Source organism: Corvus moneduloides, chromosome 20, assembly GCF_009650955.1.
Source record: "Corvus moneduloides isolate bCorMon1 chromosome 20, bCorMon1.pri, whole genome shotgun sequence".
Classification (NCBI taxonomy): domain Eukaryota; kingdom Metazoa; phylum Chordata; class Aves; order Passeriformes; family Corvidae; genus Corvus; species Corvus moneduloides.
In genome coordinates, this window is record NC_045495.1 from 7,302,625 (window position 1) to 7,322,702 (window position 20,078).

At 37.9% G+C, this 20,078-nt stretch overlaps 1 protein-coding gene across 2 annotated transcripts in view; it reads right to left on the reverse strand.

Moving 5' to 3' along the window:
• Positions 1-20,078, reverse strand: part of ZZEF1 (zinc finger ZZ-type and EF-hand domain containing 1) — a 56,189-nt gene that overhangs the window by 24,133 nt on the left and 11,978 nt on the right. For both annotated transcript variants that reach the window (XM_032129758.1, XM_032129757.1), the window contains exons 9-31: positions 19,080-19,178; positions 17,920-18,011; positions 16,797-16,945; positions 16,143-16,254; positions 14,824-15,039; positions 14,232-14,332; positions 13,731-13,900; positions 12,843-12,976; positions 12,475-12,545; positions 11,911-12,025; positions 11,124-11,283; positions 10,046-10,167; positions 9,850-9,960; positions 9,020-9,186; positions 8,374-8,455; positions 7,565-7,766; positions 6,374-6,522; positions 5,734-5,974; positions 4,133-4,212; positions 3,161-3,254; positions 2,095-2,611; positions 1,321-1,485; positions 549-668 (exon numbers count right to left, since the gene is read on the reverse strand). In XM_032129758.1, the coding sequence (XP_031985649.1) occupies positions 549-668; positions 1,321-1,485; positions 2,095-2,611; positions 3,161-3,254; positions 4,133-4,212; positions 5,734-5,974; positions 6,374-6,522; positions 7,565-7,766; positions 8,374-8,455; positions 9,020-9,186; positions 9,850-9,960; positions 10,046-10,167; positions 11,124-11,283; positions 11,911-12,025; positions 12,475-12,545; positions 12,843-12,976; positions 13,731-13,900; positions 14,232-14,332; positions 14,824-15,039; positions 16,143-16,254; positions 16,797-16,945; positions 17,920-18,011; positions 19,080-19,178 (3,469 nt within the window). The remainder of the gene's footprint in view (positions 1-548; positions 669-1,320; positions 1,486-2,094; positions 2,612-3,160; positions 3,255-4,132; positions 4,213-5,733; positions 5,975-6,373; positions 6,523-7,564; positions 7,767-8,373; positions 8,456-9,019; positions 9,187-9,849; positions 9,961-10,045; positions 10,168-11,123; positions 11,284-11,910; positions 12,026-12,474; positions 12,546-12,842; positions 12,977-13,730; positions 13,901-14,231; positions 14,333-14,823; positions 15,040-16,142; positions 16,255-16,796; positions 16,946-17,919; positions 18,012-19,079; positions 19,179-20,078) is intronic.

Consider the following 20,078-nt stretch of genomic DNA (forward strand, 5'->3'; position numbering starts at 1 on the left):
GCTTTTTTTTTTTGGTATTTGCAGGAATTTGTTCTCTTTGAAACCTTTTTGACAATTTCACGAAACTGAACAAAGGACTTGAAAGTTATTGTCAGAGAGACTGACATTATAGCCATAAAATTCTCATTTCTCTAGGACACCTGGCTGTAAATCCTCCAAATTCTAACCAGAATGTTGCCAAAACATGAGTTTTAACATTAAAGCATGGCTGCAGAATTGCCATGTTTCTTGTGGCATTAGTCTTGCCCAAGTACTCCATGGCAAATTTGCCATTTCTAGTATTTTACTACTAAGCTTCAGCGATACACTGCAGAATTGTAACTACAAAATGCAATAAATGTATTGTGCTTTCCTTTATTCCTTTAGTAATAAAAAGCTAACTTGGCACTTTTGATCACAAGATCAAGGCTCCTTATTTAGTTCTGTAAATAACGGAAAGTATAGTCAAAATTAATTAAGGCTTTAGATGACAACAAATGACAAGGGAAGAGGAGTGGAGGAATGCAAAAAAAAAATTTCACATAAATAAAGCAAGCAATGTACTGTACCTGTCATTAATTGTACTAAATCCCTTCACAGAATTTACCAGGAACAAAACAAGCTGATAGTAGGACTCTCGAATCTCTTTGTGTAGCTCAGCACCACAGCCTTCCAAGTTTCCAAAGTAGCTGCAAATTAAAGAGTCGGCTTAGTAGCCTAGAATTCACTGTGATGTTTTAGGTAGCATGATTGGTGCAAATTTTACAAACAGGCCCTTTTTAACCCCTCCCCAAAAGTGGGAAAGATGTTAGTTTTATTTAAGAACACAGTCTAGAAGTTTCAAACAAAACCAAAAGAATCCTGTACTAGGAATCAGAAGTGATGAAACAAAACAGGCAAAGAGAATATTCTCATAGCACTAAGAAGAGAACATTCCTTTAAATTAAAAAGTTGCTTTATGAAAACCTAATCAAGATCTTAAAGGAAATCAGTGCATTGCAAGATGACCACAAAAGCTCCTGACAAGTGAAAAGCCAAGTGACAGAGTTCTGACAACACTGGCCAGACACAACATAGAAATCAGACCTAAACATGTTCATGGCATGAACAGCTGTGCAACTAAGTCCCACTTGAAAATAATTATTAATTTTGGGGTTTTTTTTTTAATGAAGTACACAAGATATGCCTACTAGCCTGAAAACTAAACCTCAAGTCATATTTTCATTATCCACGTGGATTAAAAAGCAGAACTTTCTACTCTTGTCAATACACATGCCTGGAGGAACACAAGAACTCAGACAGTAAATCACATGGCTGAGATTTGCCTAAATAATTACTTACTTTGTAAAATCTTTCTGACAGGCCAGAAGTTCCAGGAGAAAAAGTACACAGGGTGGGTGAAAGCAGTGTGGCTGCCCAAGCGAGTCGAGGCACTGGCGGATGGTCTTGAGCACTTCCACAATATTCTGTCCTTGGGATTTTCTCAAAGCAAGAACCTTTAAAACACTGAAAGCAAAAAATGTAAGTGAAAACTTCAAAACACTGTGCTTAAAACAACACAAATAAATGACAATTCAAGAAGTGCTTGACTAATTACACAATTGCTTTGTATCTGAATTTCCAACTGTATTTCAGTGTAACAGTTGGAGTGAGTGATAAAGCTTTGAACAGAATCCAGCTCTTCCTGCACCACTCCATGTTTTAGAGCCCCAAACAGACAAGCTGAGAATTGGAAATCCCTCTTTTGATTTGCATTTCAGAAGACCAGGTAATTTAATCAGAGATGCAACTCCTTTATATTTGGTACCAAGGATTGGTAGGAGTGGTACACCACATCTTTGCTGTTCGTAGATAAAAAGCAAAACACATCTCGGGAAGCAAGACAATAAATTGCCAAGTGACTGTTTTTTATACTCTGTTCTATGTGATGGAAGCAAATGAAATGAAATAGTACTCTCTGAGCCCCTACATGCTCGTGAATAACTGAAGTTTGATACGTTCATATACAAAATATTCTGCAATATTATCTTGCTGCTAAAATGCTTTAGCCCACCTGCAGAGGTGTGAAGTCAACCTTCTGCATAGTATAACTGACAACATTTTCAATTTGTTTACCTTTCATGCGAAAGTGATTGATCCTTAATAAAGTCTAATATGTTCTTCAAAATAGGATATTTCTCCTTCACAGTAGGCACAGCTCTTGGCTCTTCCATTGATCTGAACGACAGCAGCCTCAGTCTTCCCCGGCCGAGCTGAGACTTCCGTGTAGGAGTGGAAGGAGGGGATGACACATCCTCTTGCTGTGAAACTGTATTTTCACCAGGCTTACTATGAAATGCAGATACAGCTTCTGCTTGGTGGAGGTCTGGAATTTGTTTAACTTTCAGATCAGACTGTGATGTTTGACCCCCCTCTTTTGAAACAAGGTGAGTTCCTGCACTGGATGACACCGACTGTGCTGCCTGGAAGTCCATGTCCACAGCTGATCCTCGTCTTTGGCATTTATCACTCACATACTGCTGGGGATCATCCAGGTCTTGGGCTTCCAAACTGTCTGAGGCAGAATCTTTCGTCTTTGCTCTTATGGGCAAAAAATTCAGTAACAAAAGGCTCTTCTGCATACAGAGTTTTGCTGCAGCATAAAAATTGGAAGAGTTAAAATCATGACAATAGAACAACAAATTTGCTGTCTTATGCTTAGGAAGAAAGGGATTTATTTCTTCTCAGTCAAGACAGCTAGAAAATACTGTTTTTCTTATTATATTGATCATGATGCTATCAGTTGCTTAAGTTCAGATTTCCAAATGCTAAATCTGAATAATCACACTAAACCATATGAAGTACAGAGTAGCCAATGAGAACACATTAACCATCAGCTGCTGTTCTAACATCAGTTAAATGTGGTAAGAAGTATCTACAAAAACAGATGAACGTAAGTTCAGAACCAGGCGACCCAAGTGAGAGGTCACAACCTGAAGAACTTGCTCACTGTTTTCTGCAAAGAATAGCAGAACACAATCCCAGATAGTTAATCCAATGTACACTAGGTTATCTCTTAAGGTATGAAAAAGTAACCCCAGTTGCTAACTTACCTTTCATGGCAAAAATAATGTCTTCAGCTTTACAAGGCAATGCTTTCCTAAGCTACCTGCAATGCTCCTACATACAAGGCAACACTCACCGAGAGTTTCTGGGTTCACCTCACTTGCTTCTGTGTTCTGCTTCTCCTCAGCATCATTTCCCCTCCCCATCAGGGATTTCTGCTTCATTTCCAACTGTAAACAGGATGTTAATATAGTTAAAATATGATTCTCTCTGTATATCTATACAGCAAGGCAGGATGAAGACTGTAATGACTAAAAGGAATTTAATCTCAGGGATAGATGACAGTAGTTACTATTCCCAACCTCAGAGCAAACTGCCCAGGAGCCTAAAAGAGCAGTACCTGAACTGTCAGAGCAGGAACAGCCTCACCACAAGCTGCTTGAGCTTTGTAGGCTGAAACCATTGCCTGTCTCGTGACTTGATGTGCATCAGTCCTCCAAGGAAAAGAAGGCTTCTCCTTTACCCTCAGCACTCAGGAAAATATATACATCTAGTTATGAGATAGAGTTCTCCAAAAACATGTCACCTCACTAGCGAGCTCTGCCAGATGCAAACACCTGTCCTGCAATGGGTAAAGGCAATTACTCATCTTAACATGCATCTGAACCCATTGTAACTCTAGTACATCAACCTGCCAGGAATTCTTAGGCAGAAAAGAGGAGGGAGAAAGTCACAAGACAATAGAATGATGTTTAAGACACACTTCTTTCTATGATATACCTCAAAAGAACTTCAAATGCAATGTAAAAATCTTTCTAATTTACAACATATGCTCTTCCTGAAACATACCACAAATTTAATTGCTTTTCGGTCAAATTCAGTCCTAACTACTCATGATGACACATCTGGGGCTGAGGGGAGGAGGGGAGTGTAAGTATGCATTAAAACATTTAAGTCCAAAGTTTCAAAGTAAACCTACGTTCTTTCTAAGTGAAAACAGCTGATGTAGAATAACTGAAGGAAAAATTGCTCCACCCTACTCCTTAACATTGCATTGTAAAGTACTAAATTAAATGACATTAACAGAGATCCTCCTGAGTGTTCTTACCATCCATATTCTAATGGAATCAGCCAGGGAATACACTTGTGCAAACTCATCACTCAAAGGCACCTTGCCTCCACTGTTGACTGGAAATGAGAGAAAGAAGAGAGTCCTGTTTATTTACAGCTCCATTTTTATACAGCTACTTAACTAAAATTATGCTACAGCCCTCTCTTCATCTCTTAGTCAATACTTGGAATTATACCTGTATGAAAAATAGAGAATAAGCCTGCCAACTTTCATACGTCCTGAATACATGAACTGCACCTTGACTGATTTATTTACAAAGTTAATTTACGAGTATCTTTCCCATCTCTTCCCAAAAATTGATGCCTAAAGCCATGGAAAATAAAATCCTTCCCTATGCATGCAATAACACTGATGTAAACTTATCAGAAAAATCAACAAATGCTTAGTATTAACCTAAAACTCTATAGATGTATTTGTTTTCTCTACTGTTTTACACTATGAATTTCTGGAATGGACTTTCAATACCAATTTGCAAAAATCATAAATCTGACAAATCAGTTTCTATTCAAACTGGCCTGACAATGACTATGGAGAAAAAGATAGTCTTCCCTCTTCCATTCTCCCTTTCTAATTTTTTTCCTGTATTTTTTTCAGCATCCCTTCTCCAAACTTCCCATAGAACAGGTGAACACGGGTCCTGAAATGAGTCTGCCCCAGCACAACCAGCAGATGAAGATACTGACAGAACAGTGGGATGGATTTCTTTAACAGTCATTAATACTTGTCCGGTTTTCAATGTCACTCAGAAAATTAGCTCAATTATCAGACATACACAAAATGACTAAAGGCAGTAACCACATTAATCATCAAGTCAGTCTTTGTGTCAGTCATTTTTACTCATAACTTTAGAGCTCAAAAAATAGTTCAATCATTCTATGAAAATGTAAAATGTTTAGTGTCAAAATTATGACAAAAAGTGAAAAGCCTAAAATGAAATCCTTCAAAACCAAGTAATATCTTACTACCCAATACTTCAAACATATCAATAGTGGAAAGATGCTGTAAGTCAAAAAGTTGTTCATTTTACCTACTGAAAAATACATCAACTATAATACAATGGCTAGTAAGTTAAAAGCAAAACATTACCTTCTATTAGAAAAAAATGAAATATATATTTTGAGGATGGCAAGGTTGGTTTCCACTGAATGGTATTTTGGAAGATAATTCACACCTCCTCCAACACCAACAGTTAATAACAGAAGTTGTTGTTGGCTTTTTAGAAAAGGTACAACGTAGAAAATGATCCAAGAACCTCTAATAACTGGAGCCACATAGTTCTGAGTTAAAGCCCCAGAGGACATCACTACTCTCTTTAGGTATAGCCTTACAGAATTAGTAGCTTCTGATAGTTATTAATATTTTGCCAGTGCTCTGAAGACAAAAATATATGTTAATAAAAAATAATTACTCTAGAGAAAAAGCTCACCTAGTCTGCCTAAATGATACCTTTTTACAGAACATCTTCTTTAAATTGCCCCACTAAACTGATTTTTAAATGCTATAAACTCAGCTGTAAGAGAGCCTTTTACAAACTTTAAGTCTTCATTATTAAGATAGTCTAATAATATTAGAGTTACCATATTTTTGAAGCTTCTCAAATAAATCTGGAGTGAGATACACCAAAGCAGCAAATGTTGAGTTCACAGCTTGATCAACAGTAGAACCAGCAACTATATCTGTCTTTGGGGTCTGTTTTTTACATGCCTGTATAAGTCCTTTGAAAAGTTCAGATTTTTGCCCACTGAAGTCCTGGGCAGGATCTGATTTTGCAAAGTCGATAAGAAAGTTACGGCAGACCTCGTGGGGAGAGCTCCGAGCCTGCAGAGAAGGATACAACACATTAACTTCAACATTGGCTGAGAAAAAATGTAGCAATGAGCTGCAACCATCAGTCAACTTGCAGTTTATCCACTGCAGCTGAGCAAACTGATCAATGAAAGACATCCCTGCACAAGGTGGGGAGTGAATTAGATGATCTTTGAAGGTCCCTCCAAACCATTTTATGATTCCATGAAAATGGAAACTCATAAAGGGCACAGAACAACAGAAAGAAACAACAGTTTCTTTCCTCCTTGATATTTGAATCCAACAGCACAAATGATGACAAAGATGACACAGCAGCACGTGCTTAAGGGCATTCACACTCCCTAAAGCCAAATGAACCCGTGTGATACACAGGGATTTCATGCCAAGGGAACACAGGCAGTGGGTAAGTACCTCTTTTTTGTCTTGGTGCTTGGTAGTGTTTTGCCTGGTTCCCAGGAGTGCCTCAGGACACATCTGATGCCTGAAGACAGGTTTCCACAGAGGAGAATTAAGAACTGATGTTACTTTCAAAGGAGGCAAGTCTGCTTCACTACCTAATTCTGCAAGAAATTCAGAACAGACCCTTCAGTTACTAAAGAATTTTCTTCATTTTTACAGATTATTGAAAATAATAAATGTTAAACATCCAGTAGGGAAAAAAACTGAAACACAGCAGAAAGTTAATGCAAATAGACTGAACAAGTAATTTAACAATGTTCTCTGTTTTTCTAACATGGTACAGAAAATTGATGTACCCTTTCATTAATGGCAGCATCGACATCTTATAGTGACAGTGTTACAATATGGAAGGATTTTAAACTGAACATTTTCACTGTATTATAACTACAGAAATTTTCTAATTTAAAAGAGTTTAAAAGCTTTCTCTCCTACTAAAGACCTAAATTGTTATATGCAAGCATGCTCATATTAAGAAAGGAAGACAATATTCTCAAACACTTCAATTAGTTCCTTGAATTCACAGGTAAATAGCTGTCTAATTTTCCATGGTAAACATCGACCACCTGATTGGAGCAAGAACTCTTTAGCTTTATTTAATTTCTCTAAAGTGGTGGATGGATTTGGATTTAGGAAGCTAGAGAGAAGTGGTCTTGTTTTTAAATTAAAGAATAAACTTTTTTTTTTTTTAAATTTATTTTTTAAAGTTTATTTTACTTATCTTCACAGGCCCAGATCCTAAGTGTACTTAACTACTGGAACTAACTGAACTTCATTTGTGAATTTAAATTTCATTCAATACCAAATGCTCATGTGGAATTTTTAGAATCACTTGTGTCCTAAGCTCTGTAATTTTTTCAGTTTGTTGGCCCCATATTCACACTCCCAATGTGAGGCGGATGACAGCACCAGGGAACAATTTTAGAAGGAAAAAAAGAAGCACATACTACTTCATAAACGTAATTTAGCTTAGTAGGATTACTTCCACGAGTCCACATCTTCCACGGACTCACAACACAGCAAGTGTTCCATGTTCACGTGAGAGAAACACAAAAGGAACTTCATTTTCCCAGGGGATCCTCAACATAAAGTCCTTGTAGCTCCTGTTTGCATGGATCCCAGCTGTGGGCTGTGGGAGGCACTCACCTCGCAGGGATTTGAGGGCCATGCTTCGGGAAGCCAAGCGCCCCATCAGCCGGGAGACAAGCAGCTGTAAATCCAAGCCCCAAGACACGGCAACGTCTGGGAGGCCGTAAGCAGTGACAGAGAACTTGTAGCCCCACTCATTATTACTGCTGTCAGAGTGAAAGAGAAACTGCAGCCGTGGGCCAGCCTTAAAGGTCACTTTCTACAGAGCAACAAAACAGTCATTTTGCCAAATGTACATGACAGGAAAACATTTCAGGGTAATGAATTCCCTTCAGCAACTCTGGGGTTTCATTATTATGTTCTGGCCATAACAGATCTAATTCCCCCCACCATCTCAATGAGAAACCCACAGTACTAAGCAGGTAAAATTTCTATCCAAGAGCTTAATGAGCAATATTATATATGATTGAGCTTTAAAAGTCAGAGCCACAAACAGAAGAGCAGATCCCATTTGAGGACAGAGCACAGCCCCAGAAAGGGCCACACTTGTCTTATGATATAAAAACTTGCAAGGGCAGAGCAAGTTTTGCCCATGTATTTTGGCAGTTAAACATGATTATTCCTTTTCACTTTAACTGACTGTTCTTTTGATAACAGGAGCAAAGAGGGATTCTTTACCCATTCACTCCTTTTATTTGCAACATTTCAGACTTTCTTCCCCATCTCCTCCCCTCCACCTAAGAAACCTAATAAACACACCCATGCACAAAAGCACACATCCTTTTACATAAAACGTTTCCAAAGGAATCATAAGGACTTCCTAAGACTGGATAAATAATTTGGTTCAGAATTTTAAAGGTGCTCACCTTAGGCCACTTCTCAGTGCCAACCTTTGTATCGTAACGAGTTTTTGCCCCTCTGGCATCAGTGAACTCCAGGTAATCATACCTGTGAAAATTGCAATTCATTACTTCCAAATTTACTTTTCAAGTTTTGGGGGAGAATGTTTTTGCTTTTGGATTTTCACAAGTGCACCCTGTCACTTCTTTCTGAACCACACCTTCATGTGACTGCTAAGGAATTTATTTCATGTTTCAATGCAGAAGTCCCAGCAAACACAGATCTGCTGTCCTGCAGGACTTTGGAATTGGTAATGTGTGCCAAATCCAACATCTGGCAAATGCTTTAACTAAGCAGTAGCCTGATGTGTTACCAAGAGAAACCAAGCCAATAGAAAGAGGGCAAAAAAAATACCACGAGCACAAACTGCGGTGGTCACAGCGTAATTATAAAACAGATCAAAGCCAAAGGAAGCAAAATTCATATGGAACAGCATGTCTGTAAATTTGCCAGGAGAGGTAGCTTTCAGCACAAGGTCATTCAAAAATACATATTGTGTACTGCTCTGGACAATGAAGAAATTGAAATGGCATGTGTGGAGTGCACATTGAAACATGAATTGCCCCTCTGCAAACAGACACTGGAATTCAACACAGCACAAGATTAAATTACCTCCTTTCAGTTTCACATTTTTCATCAAATTCCACCTCAAAGTAAGTTGCCCCATGACACAGGAAGACTGAGACCTCATGGCAATTATTTTCATAGTTATGAGGTGATTCCATTGTCCAGGTTCGCAATACTACAGGCTGCTCCTGCTGCCAGCTTTCCATGTCCATCTGTACAACAAAAATGCATTCTTAGATACAAAGGCAAGAAAAAAATAAATTGCCACACTAGATTTTTGTGTCTATAATTTCAAGTTGCCAGATGTGCATACAAATGGCATTTAAAAGGCTACAGCATTGATTTACTCTGAAACTAGTTCTAAAGACATCCTTTGTAATCATAATTAGGAAGCACTTCTAAAGCAAAACCCACCCAGTCTACTGCAGGAGGAGACTCAGGAGGAGACTGTCTCACCCACAAGTGAGTACAAGTCTCCAGTCATGACAAAAAGAGAGTCTGGATGACTAATGCAGATTTAAACATCTACCCTACAGACATACAGACTTATTTGCATCACCACAAGCAGTGAAGCTAAAAATGTTAAGCATATACTATTTTTAATTTGTTTTCCTCTTCACCCTCAGAATCCCCTCCTTCCTATCTACCTTCCAGGCTGCTCATTCCAGTTGCACTGTCTGATCACTTTGCCTATCTCCCATATCAGTAGATATGTTTCTAGTACTTCACTCAACATTTCACTACACATCCCACACTTTTAGAAGCTTTCCAGCTCTTTTCCAATGCTCACCAACAGAATCACCCGAGTTTTCTATGTCTTTCTTGCAATTTTGCTTTTGTTTCACTGTGTTTAATGTGCCCGTGCCTTTAGTTACCTTATGAGGTTCACTACAAAGGCTTTTCAGTGGTTCTATCAAAGTGCTGAATCCCTGTAGCAGAGTACAGTATGGAATGTCTAAAGTGCAAAAATCCAACAAGAAGATGACCTAGGAGCAAACACAGGTGTCACGAAAATGCCAGAGTCACAGCCATGCCGCCCAGGAACAGGAGAAAATCCCACTGTTCACTTACCAGCTGACGAGTTGCCATAGCAAAGACAGAGCTACTTATTTTTTCTACTATTGTTTTGCCACTATATTGAGATAAGAGTGATTGCAAAATTGTTCTGATATTTGACAGGAACTGGCCCACATCTAAAGAGAAAAAAAAAAAATCCTTAATAGCCACCTTAAGGATTTGCTCCCACAGCCATGACTTCATGAAACATTAGGTGCATGATGATGTGCACAAGGACAAATACAGCAGGAAAGGATCTGCTGCCCCCAAGGCAGCAACACCCAACACTTCAGAGGAAGTTTTCTGTGATACTTCTATTGTGGAAACAAGTCGTGCTTATCAACAATATCACAGAAAAAATGAGTGATGAGTAATTTCATCAAACACCCCAGGATTGTTTCAACAAGCTCCATGGATCCAGCAGCCTCCATACACAGCTAAGAAAGGCAGCTGAAGTAACAAGTGAGGGTAGGAATTTTTAGCTACAGCCGTACTCAATTTTTAAATGTAAGACAGGAACACAGCAATGTATTTATATACAAATAACATAAATATGATATCATTTTACATAAAATTACACCTTTGTTAAGTATTTGGCCCAATTAACTACTCAACACTGAGCTGCTGCATTAAAGAAAACTAACAATCCCCCCCCACAAAAAACCCAACAAAACCCCTTAGGTGTACCTGGCTTCTTAAGCAAGTTCCTTTCTTCTTGCTATTACAACCATCTAGGAAAACACGTGTCACCACACAGGAGTTTACCAAAATGAGGGATGCTAAGACATTAAAATATTCAAATGGAAGTCTGTAACTATTTGTTGTTTGGGGTTTTTTTCAGTATCTAGCCCCCAAAACTTACTGAAATGCTTTCTGAAGATTCTCCCAGCATAAGATTATCAGTACAACTAAAACTCCAAGTTGCTTAATATGCCTTCTAATTACTTCCTAGAGAGATTAGAAAAGCTATGACATTTCTGAGTATGCCTCAGGCAACCTTTGGTGATCCCTAATTATACCACAATTTGCAAAATCACATTTTAAAGTCCTGTATTGCACCATATTGAATTCTGTATTCAATCCCAGCACTTACAGTTTTTAAGTATTTCTACTGCAAGATCCTTGGCTGAATTATCAGTGCCTTTAAGCTGCAGATAGCACCAGGAAAGGAGGCTGCCCTGAACAGACCAGAATAAGGAAGACAAGACTGTGCCACTCTCTTGCTGTGCAACATCCAGCATCATCATTTCACACTGAAAAATAAGGAACACTTATGAATGCAATGGAGCCTCTTCTGCTGCAGCATGACACACAGTATGCACCAAGTAAACTGGGATGGACACAATCATCCCACTCACCCCAGAAAAAGATGAAATGCAAATGACAAGCAGCATGTAACACCATGTAGCAAGTGATGTGCTTTGTTTTGATATATCACAATTTTAAATAGGAACAGCTACATATGAGTCACTCAATGTTCTCAGCAGAGTTTTTCTGCATATGTAAATAACCCTCCTCCATTTCCACCTCCCTTAGTGACATGCCCAATCCTATCCTCTCAAAATGGAATGATTCCTTCTGTAGCCCAGTGTCTCTCCATAGAGTCTTTTCAATGCTATGGAAAAACACCACATCTTACACATTTCCTACTGGAAAAATATTATTCATTTCCTACTCTACTATTATGAAATGTTAATGCTTAAAGGAAAACACTCAACTGATTGGAAAAGCTAATCCTACTGACTCACACAGCCATGAGCAATTGCATCCAGAAGGACAGGGAAGCTGATTCCTTAGCATCCATGGGCAGGCAAGCAGCTTGTGTTTGAGTGCCTACAAAACTCATGACAAAGAAGCAGGAGCAGTGCAAAGCCAGTTACCTCTCTTGCTGCCACAAGCAGAAGGGTGTCCATGACTGACAACACTTCACTTATATCAAAATTTGCAGAAACTCCTTTCTCTGGTAATAGTAAGAGTCCACCTGGATCTTGATCACTACAAAACAAAGATATTCTTACTAACCAACAACAAGAAGTTCCAAACAGTTCCCAACCAGAAATTTAGTATTTTTTGTGTCAAATCTGTAGAGATCCTACTGTATAATTACTATGAAAATCAAAAGTTTGTGTTCTGATGACTCCAGACTAAATAAATCAGTACCAACCATCAGCACTGGCAAACAATCACTTAAAATATTGGAAGACAGCCTAGGAGAAGCCTAAGAGCAATACACTGTGATTTCAGCACCAACCTTGGCCAGTGCTTTATAGAGCTATTCAGTTAATAAAAATATTGAGTAGCAGTATGTCCTTTCTAAACAACATTAGTTGATTACTTCAGAGAATTATTGTTTAGGGGAATAACATTTCTAAAAATGATTAAATACATGCTTATTAACAAATGTGGGGTATCAGACAAACATTTTCAATTTCAGGACCCCTTACCTGAAGTGGGTACACAAGGATCTGAAGGCAAGATGTACAGATTGCTTATGTTCTTGCTCTGTGATGTTTTTCTAGAAAAGGAAAAAGATCTAGTTTTATGATACATTCTGTTTTCCTCCTCTGTGACAAAGAATTCTAATTTCTGTGTTCTATTATTCAGTTTTGGTAAGAAAGGCAGGGTTAGTTCCTCTTTCTTTGGATAAGCTGCAGAGAGAAAAGGGGAAGGGTAAAAAGAAGCAAAGAAAAAAAAGGGTTTTTACTTGAATGGGACAAAGTATATATTATTTGAGAATAACAACTCAGATTTGTCCTCTTTTCTGCATAAAGAAAGCAGGTACTAAACAAACAATTTCTCATTTAATGTTTACCATCATGGTGAAGAGCTGGTGTCGCCTGGTCTGTCTATCTGGGAAAAAAACTGCTGCTCCACTGAGTAAGGTGTTCTTAACTTCCTCTTTCAGCATTTTCATTGGCATGAAGTTACTGTCCCCCATATCCACTACTGCTCATACAAAAAGGAAACAAAATTACAAGTTCTAATTAATACCCCATCTAATATGTTAGAGGCATAACTGAATTAAATGTTAGTCTGCACAACTTCAAGCCCTTGCAATCCCATTATACACACAGAAAATGAGGGGAAACTTTTTAACTTACAGCAAGGAAGATTTATATTAAGAAAGAATATATTTATTCACCAAGTAAATGAATTCTAGCAAGATTATAACTTGACACCCAACAAAGCTAATAAAATTTTCAAGATGTGACAGATTCTATATAAAGTGTTTTCCCTCTAGCTCACTTTGCAGGAGACTCTTCAAATTACACTTGAACAGAGAGTGCCACCCTACTTCCAAAGAAATCTAATGTGTAATTCCCATTCCCTTCACTGGCTCCAGAATCTTCCCTGTGTTCCTGTAAACGTCACAGTCTACTCATGAGCTCATTTATACTGATATGCAGTGTCAGAACTAAATTAACCCCAGTAATGTTATAGTCAAAGGGTCACATTCCCTGATGGTACAAGCAGGTGACACGTTCAAAAGTTTTCTACTGCAGCTGTTTCCAGACCACATTGCCAGAAAGTCTATAAAACCTTCCTTTGAGCCAAGGAAAGTTTCTAGTGATGGACTAATTAGCACACACTGACCTGAAGGAGAAACAAAGGAACAGGAGCTGACTTGGCCTCTAGGAATGAATATCTTTTCCCAAACTTTAACAGACAAAACAGTCAATATACATTGACTAAAAATTACCTTCACACAAATGTCTATAAAGCTCTTCTGCAGCTTCTGTGTGACCAGCTGTTTTGCTCTGAGGAGTTTCTTGAGGTTTAGCAGTTTTATTATCTCCAGTAAGTACAGAGAAGCAGCTCTGGAGAAGCTGCAACAGCAGTGTTTGAGCAAAGATACATTCTTCCCTTGGGCTGTAACAAGATATATAACAAACAGAAGCAAAAACTAGAAAAGCAGCTCTTTTGCACCAAATAAATGTTGCTATGAAAGTCACCATTTCAGATAGATAAAAACCACTGAGTGGAGAGACATAGCCAAAGGAAGTGTAGCTACCAGCTAAATTAATCTACAGCTCGAGCTTCTACATAACTTTATAGTTAAAAGTCCATATGGCAGCAGTAGGGAAATGTTATTTATGTAAATGATGTAGTTTAGGAAGAACAAACTGCTGTAACTAAACAAAGCATATTTTATTTATACACACTGATTAGTGCCTCAGCAGACACGAAAGAAGTAACTTACTTTTGGTGCAGTTTATTGTAAAAATTCCAGAACAGCTGCAAATCAAGGCCTGTGAAATCTAAAAATGACTTGTATTTTAATCCACTCTCCTTCTGCTGAACCTTAAAAAGACAAAGAAAATGCAGGATTGGAAAATTAGCTCTATACAGAACACATTTATAAAACATAAATCCCTGAGCACTGGGCTTAAAGGAAAGCACAGCCAGCTTTCCCATAAATTTGCAGCTAACATGAATTCCAGTTTCTTTCATGGATATTCTGGTGTCTAAATGCGACAGTTCATGCTGAAACCTTCTCCTCCACAGAGCTCTCCCCTCTTTCCAGATTTCTAGGATCCCATCCCTTTTCTCCACCACCAGAAGACTTCATAACCTCTACCTCTCCATCTAATTTGATTGAAAGTAATAAACTGCCAGCAAACATACACAGAATTCTATTTTTCAGAAATTTTTTTTTTTCTCCACAACATGGTTTCTAACTTTGTTAAAAGCACCCCAGCTGTTCTTTGCCCACTCACAACTGCTGTTTGCACCGACTTATTCTTCTTAGGCTGGAGAACAGAGGTTTAAAAAACCCTAAGAAGTAAAAATACCAGGTCCTGTGCCAGCTGCTGGATGAAATGAAGTGTCTTCAGGAGCAGAGTTGTGCCACAAACTGTGTCATCCTCAGTTTTCCTGCACTGCAGGCAGCTCATGGTCCTGCAGGGCTCGTCTCGCAGGGGCCGCAGATAGCCCAGAACACTCAGCCCTTGGACCCCGAGCCGTTCTGCTGAGTCTTGTCTTGTGCACAAGAACTTTATCATCAAGTACTAGAAGGATATAAAAACAGCACAAGATTTGGGTTTAAAAGCTGGTACAAATTGGCCTTTTAAAAGGCATGAGTGGATGTAGGTGAGGAGACCGCAGCCGGAGTTGAGGGGGGAAGCCTTAGTCCCTCGTCTATCACCTCCAGAGGTTTAAAATACTGAGGCTAAGTTTGATCTCTCCCTACTTCCAAAAAGTCACAGGGACAGTTCTATGACCTCTACAGGCGCCTGCAAAGTTCGTTAGTTCATTATCAGTGCATTCATTCTGCACACACTGTTCCTCACTTCCACAGTCACAGTACTCTTGCAGGTTACAGAATTATTAGCTGCATTTAAAAGCAAGCAGAGGATCAATATGTAATATTTAAAACATAGTCTGCTCTCAGTGAGGTGCAGAACACAAAACTGAAGGAACAGCAAGTCCTGCCATCCACACGTACTCAGTTACTCCGCAGCAGCAGTGGCTTAGCAAGCAGCAACAGAGTTAGAAAAAATCCCAGTTGATACAACAATGCCACCAATTCTCTTAATTCCCACAGTGCAAATGGACTGGGGAACTACAGCAGCTGATTCCAGAACAAGGATCTGAAATGCAACATTCCCTACAAAGGCCCTAAGCACTACAAATCAAAGCCATCTTCTGCCATTCTTGAAACGGAAGAGTCTCCATTCCCCAGGGACAGCAGCCTAACTGATGGAAACTCTTAGTAATTGTTTGCCCACTAAAACATGGATTGAAGAACCTGGCTCTGAAAGAATAAATGCTATGACTACACAGTAGTTAAATGGTCTAGATACTAAAATAAAGCAACAATCATATTAAAACCAGTAATCTGCACATTATCACATAACTTTGCATTAAATTGATCATGAAGCACCACTTAACTTCAGATATATAGATATATAGATATATGTGCATACAGAGAAAAAGAATAAAATTCAGAGGACAAAAATTTAATCGTTCATTTAAGTAGAAGCCTATTAATTTTTTTTTTTCTGTCCAGCAGAGTTCTCCCTCACAAAATAGAATTAGGATTACTTCAGTTGGCACAGAGAAGAGCCCCTGCTCATTTTGACTGGGCCAAGGGGTTTTTGTGGGTTCTTACTTGGGAAACTCTGCATTGCTGCATTTTGACATCAACTTCATCCCATTCTTCCTCTACTTCAAACCAGCCAATAGGATCATCATCTCCCAAATCATCACATGAGCAATTGCTTCTGTGTATAAAAGAATGTAAGACACTTTGTAAAGAAAACGTTTAGAGACATTGTAAAGCTGTTGATATACTACCAAAATACTTAAATTTAGCATGTTATGGCTATAAAGATGAGAAGAGAGAAAAGTTTCACATACCCAAAACTCTACCACATGCAAAGTAAAAAAAAAAAAAAAAAAATCAAGAAAATCTTTTTAGTCATGGCCCCTTAACCTCCCCTTACTCCTAAGCAACAGTTCTGAAAACTGATTTAATAAAACTTAACTTTAAAATTTCTCATTGATCTGCACTCCAAGTAAAAGGTTTGTTTTGCTATATCACTTTCATAATAGGCCTTTAAATCAAGAAGCTGAAAACAACAACTATATACATATTTCCTCCAACACATCAAACTGATGGTCATTAAAATCAAACAAATAACAATTAAATGATGCACCATTTTTAAGTCACTTGGAATAATTCTCAGTAGTTCCAGCAGCACTGCAAAAATATCAAATATAACATTTATTTTCCAGGTATGCATTACAAAAAGTCCATTTATACCTGGTTTTTAGAAATTGTTTGAATTTCCTCAGCTTCCATTTGTCGTAGCTCTCAAACCTTTTGAAGTGTTCCTCGGCATGGAACTTTTCTGAGGCACCATTGTAAGCAAACACCAGCCCACACTGTGCCCCAATGGCACCTCTCCGGACCTGAAGGGGTAAATCCACAGCTGTGCAGTCAGAAAAAAGAAGAACTTATGGAAAGCAACCGAATCCTGACAATCCTGGTCTCGGGAATTGCACGGGAAAATGAAACACATTTAGAGAAATGTTATGAAAACTTCTGTAACCCACTGAACTGAGATCATGTACACGGGTATTATTTACTGTATTTATCACCCTGCCAGCACCCTGACATTAACTAGAATTCCACATATTAATTCCCATTGTAATTTTGTCATCTTTTTACATTTAAAAAAATTAACAAAACTAAAATCATGCCTCCTTGTTAATATCACTACACTGCAAAACGACTCACCTGCCTCTCCAGCTCCAGTTAGAATTCACTTGCCAGAAGTTCATTCATGTTTAAGTCTCTTTGACATAAATACATGCATTGTTGCTCTGGGAATTAAACTATTGCTTTGCCTTAAGTAAATAAATCAATTCAGCTGCAGAAACTTCCCTGAAGTTTTGTCTTGGCCATGAGATTTAATCACAAGACCTTCCTTTGAAACCAGATAAAAGTCACAACGAATGTTCAAATGACACTGGTGTCTCTAAATAGAATTTGAAATAGCTTCATTTAATCTGAACTCACATGCTTAGTATCTTGAAACAGAGTCATAAATTTATTTTAAGCACAAGATAAAAGATCTTGCATATAAATCCACACACTTTAGAGAGAAACCATAAACCACAGAGTCTCTGGCTTGAGATATATATTGCAAGATATAGATAGAATAAATATAAAATAAATGTCTTTACTACATGCTTGTGTCTCCCTGGAACAATTAAGGGCCTCCTTTTTCTGAAGTTCCCTGACCTACCCTGAAGAAAAATTCTAATAACAGTATTTCATAATGAATTTAAATTTCAGCTAATTTAAAAAATATCCCAATTCAATTCCACCACTAGGGAAAAAAATAAGTCTTCTACTTCAAAAGCTCACAGGAACTACATACCTTTATTCTAATTTGTGTCACTTGAAATGAAGATTCAGTTCCAGTAGAAAGAATGATACTTGCTCTGGTTTTCCCAGTTTCAGTAAGAAAACCTAAAGCAGCAGTGGGAAGAGAATGAGGTTGGAATGAGTGCTAGTGCAACATGTTTGAAAGAGAATATTGGGACTGTGGGCTGAAGGGGGGAAACAAAACCACAACGCTTTTCCAGTGAAATGCTCATTAGCAAATGTTCCCAAATAAAAGGGACAACTTAAGATTGTATTTTACCAGTATATACACAGAACTCTCCAGGCAGTGTCTCTTTGGGCACTGCAATATCTGCAGCAGTTTCAAAAATATTTTCTCATTGAAGTTTATTAGTAATTCCCAAGTATTACTTTGGTTTGTGGCTCTATTCACTGAACTCAGTGACTAGTCCCCCAAACTATGATCCGCAAAACAACAGAAGACAAGTCACAAAATAACTACAGAATGAACTCAAATAATACACATGAACAAACAGAGGGGTAAAAAAAGCATTTAGAATGTGCCTGATTTTCTGTCACAATGGTTTTCATTTACCAGTAGCACTGCACAAGACAATAAACCATTTAAAAAAAAAAGATTAGGTGGCATTTCACTTAAAAAAGAGGTCAAGAAACACGAATCTCTTTGTTTAGGTAGTATCCAGTACATAAAAGCATTGCATTAACAAAGAGGGGCTTTAAGGGAGAATTAATAGGCATGTACAGTGAGAATTTCAATGATTTCTACAAACCCTCTCCTCAACAATATTTGGGAAACTAACAGTGATTCTGGACTTCAGCCCACAAAGTGTGCTCTTGTAGAACATTCTCATTGCTGACTTCCACGTAGAATATCAATAATTCTCTCCAAAATCCAATCTTTTTGTTTGGTTAGCTTATTTTGACAATAAACTGGTTTATGAGAAATCCACAGTGCTGCAAAATCGAATTTATATAATGTCTTGGTTTTGTTTGTTAGTTTGCCTTTTTTTAATTACAGATCTTCTATAGCATAAAACTATAAAGAACCAAATATATATAAGTAGATATGGAACAGCACCACAGCACTTTTAACAATCACTATGTTTGGTGGAATCGTCTAACTTAAACGATTTCATGATTCTAATATTATGGATTTTAAGTCCAGGTTCTTACCATCCCCAGTCCACGGCTCTACAAGGAGGTTTTCAGGCCCTGATTTATCCTCTTTTCCCTTTACATCACATGCTTGCAGAGTGAGTCGTAAAGGCTTTCCTAAGTAAAAAAATCCACAGGTTTATCAAAGTCATTTAAAATGGTAAAATACATTTTCCAAACTTCTTCATACAGGGAAAAAAATGCAAAAAATTACAATACTATGAGATTTTTTACCACTGTCAGACCCAAAATAGGGGAGGGAAACTGGAATATGAGAAATACATTCTTCTAAAGTAGTTAGAGTTCTAGATACAGACAGAAGGACAATGAAAATCATGACAATTCACGTTCCTTCAACTGTTGCCACACTTTGGAATTCCCAGTCCATGAAATACCACTTGTCTTACAAAAGGCATTAGCTACTCTGGGGAAAATGAACTAATATTCAAAACTTTCAAAAGTAAACACTGATAATTATAAAGTAATTCACGTGCTCTTTGGCACAAGACAAGAAGTACTGACAAAACATACTAAAAGGCAATAAAGGGTAAAATTCTTCATGAGAGACTAATGAGAATCTCAGAAGTTGATACTGAGAAAATACAGCTAATACAGCAAAATCACCACCTGGTGCCACACCATGAACAGCTCTACACTCATGACATACTCAGATTACAAAAACTTAATTTTAACTCATCTTATAACAGTGAAAAAAAAAAAAAAAGAACCATAAAGAGATGCTATTCACATTACATTTAAAATGCATCTTAAATTTCTACATGCCTGCAAGAGAGAGCACTCACTGAGGATCACTCACACAAACAAATGTCTTCTGGAAGAATAAAAATATTTGCAGTCATTTGCCTTTTAAGCAACACAAACACCATCATCACCATCCTGATCCAGGGGCCATGATCTACAAAGTTCATGTTTTTTCTCTTGAGAAGATCTCGCTTGGTTTAACTCTTTGATCATGGAAAGCTGATCAATCATCAGCTTTTTGGGCAGTTCAGCTGC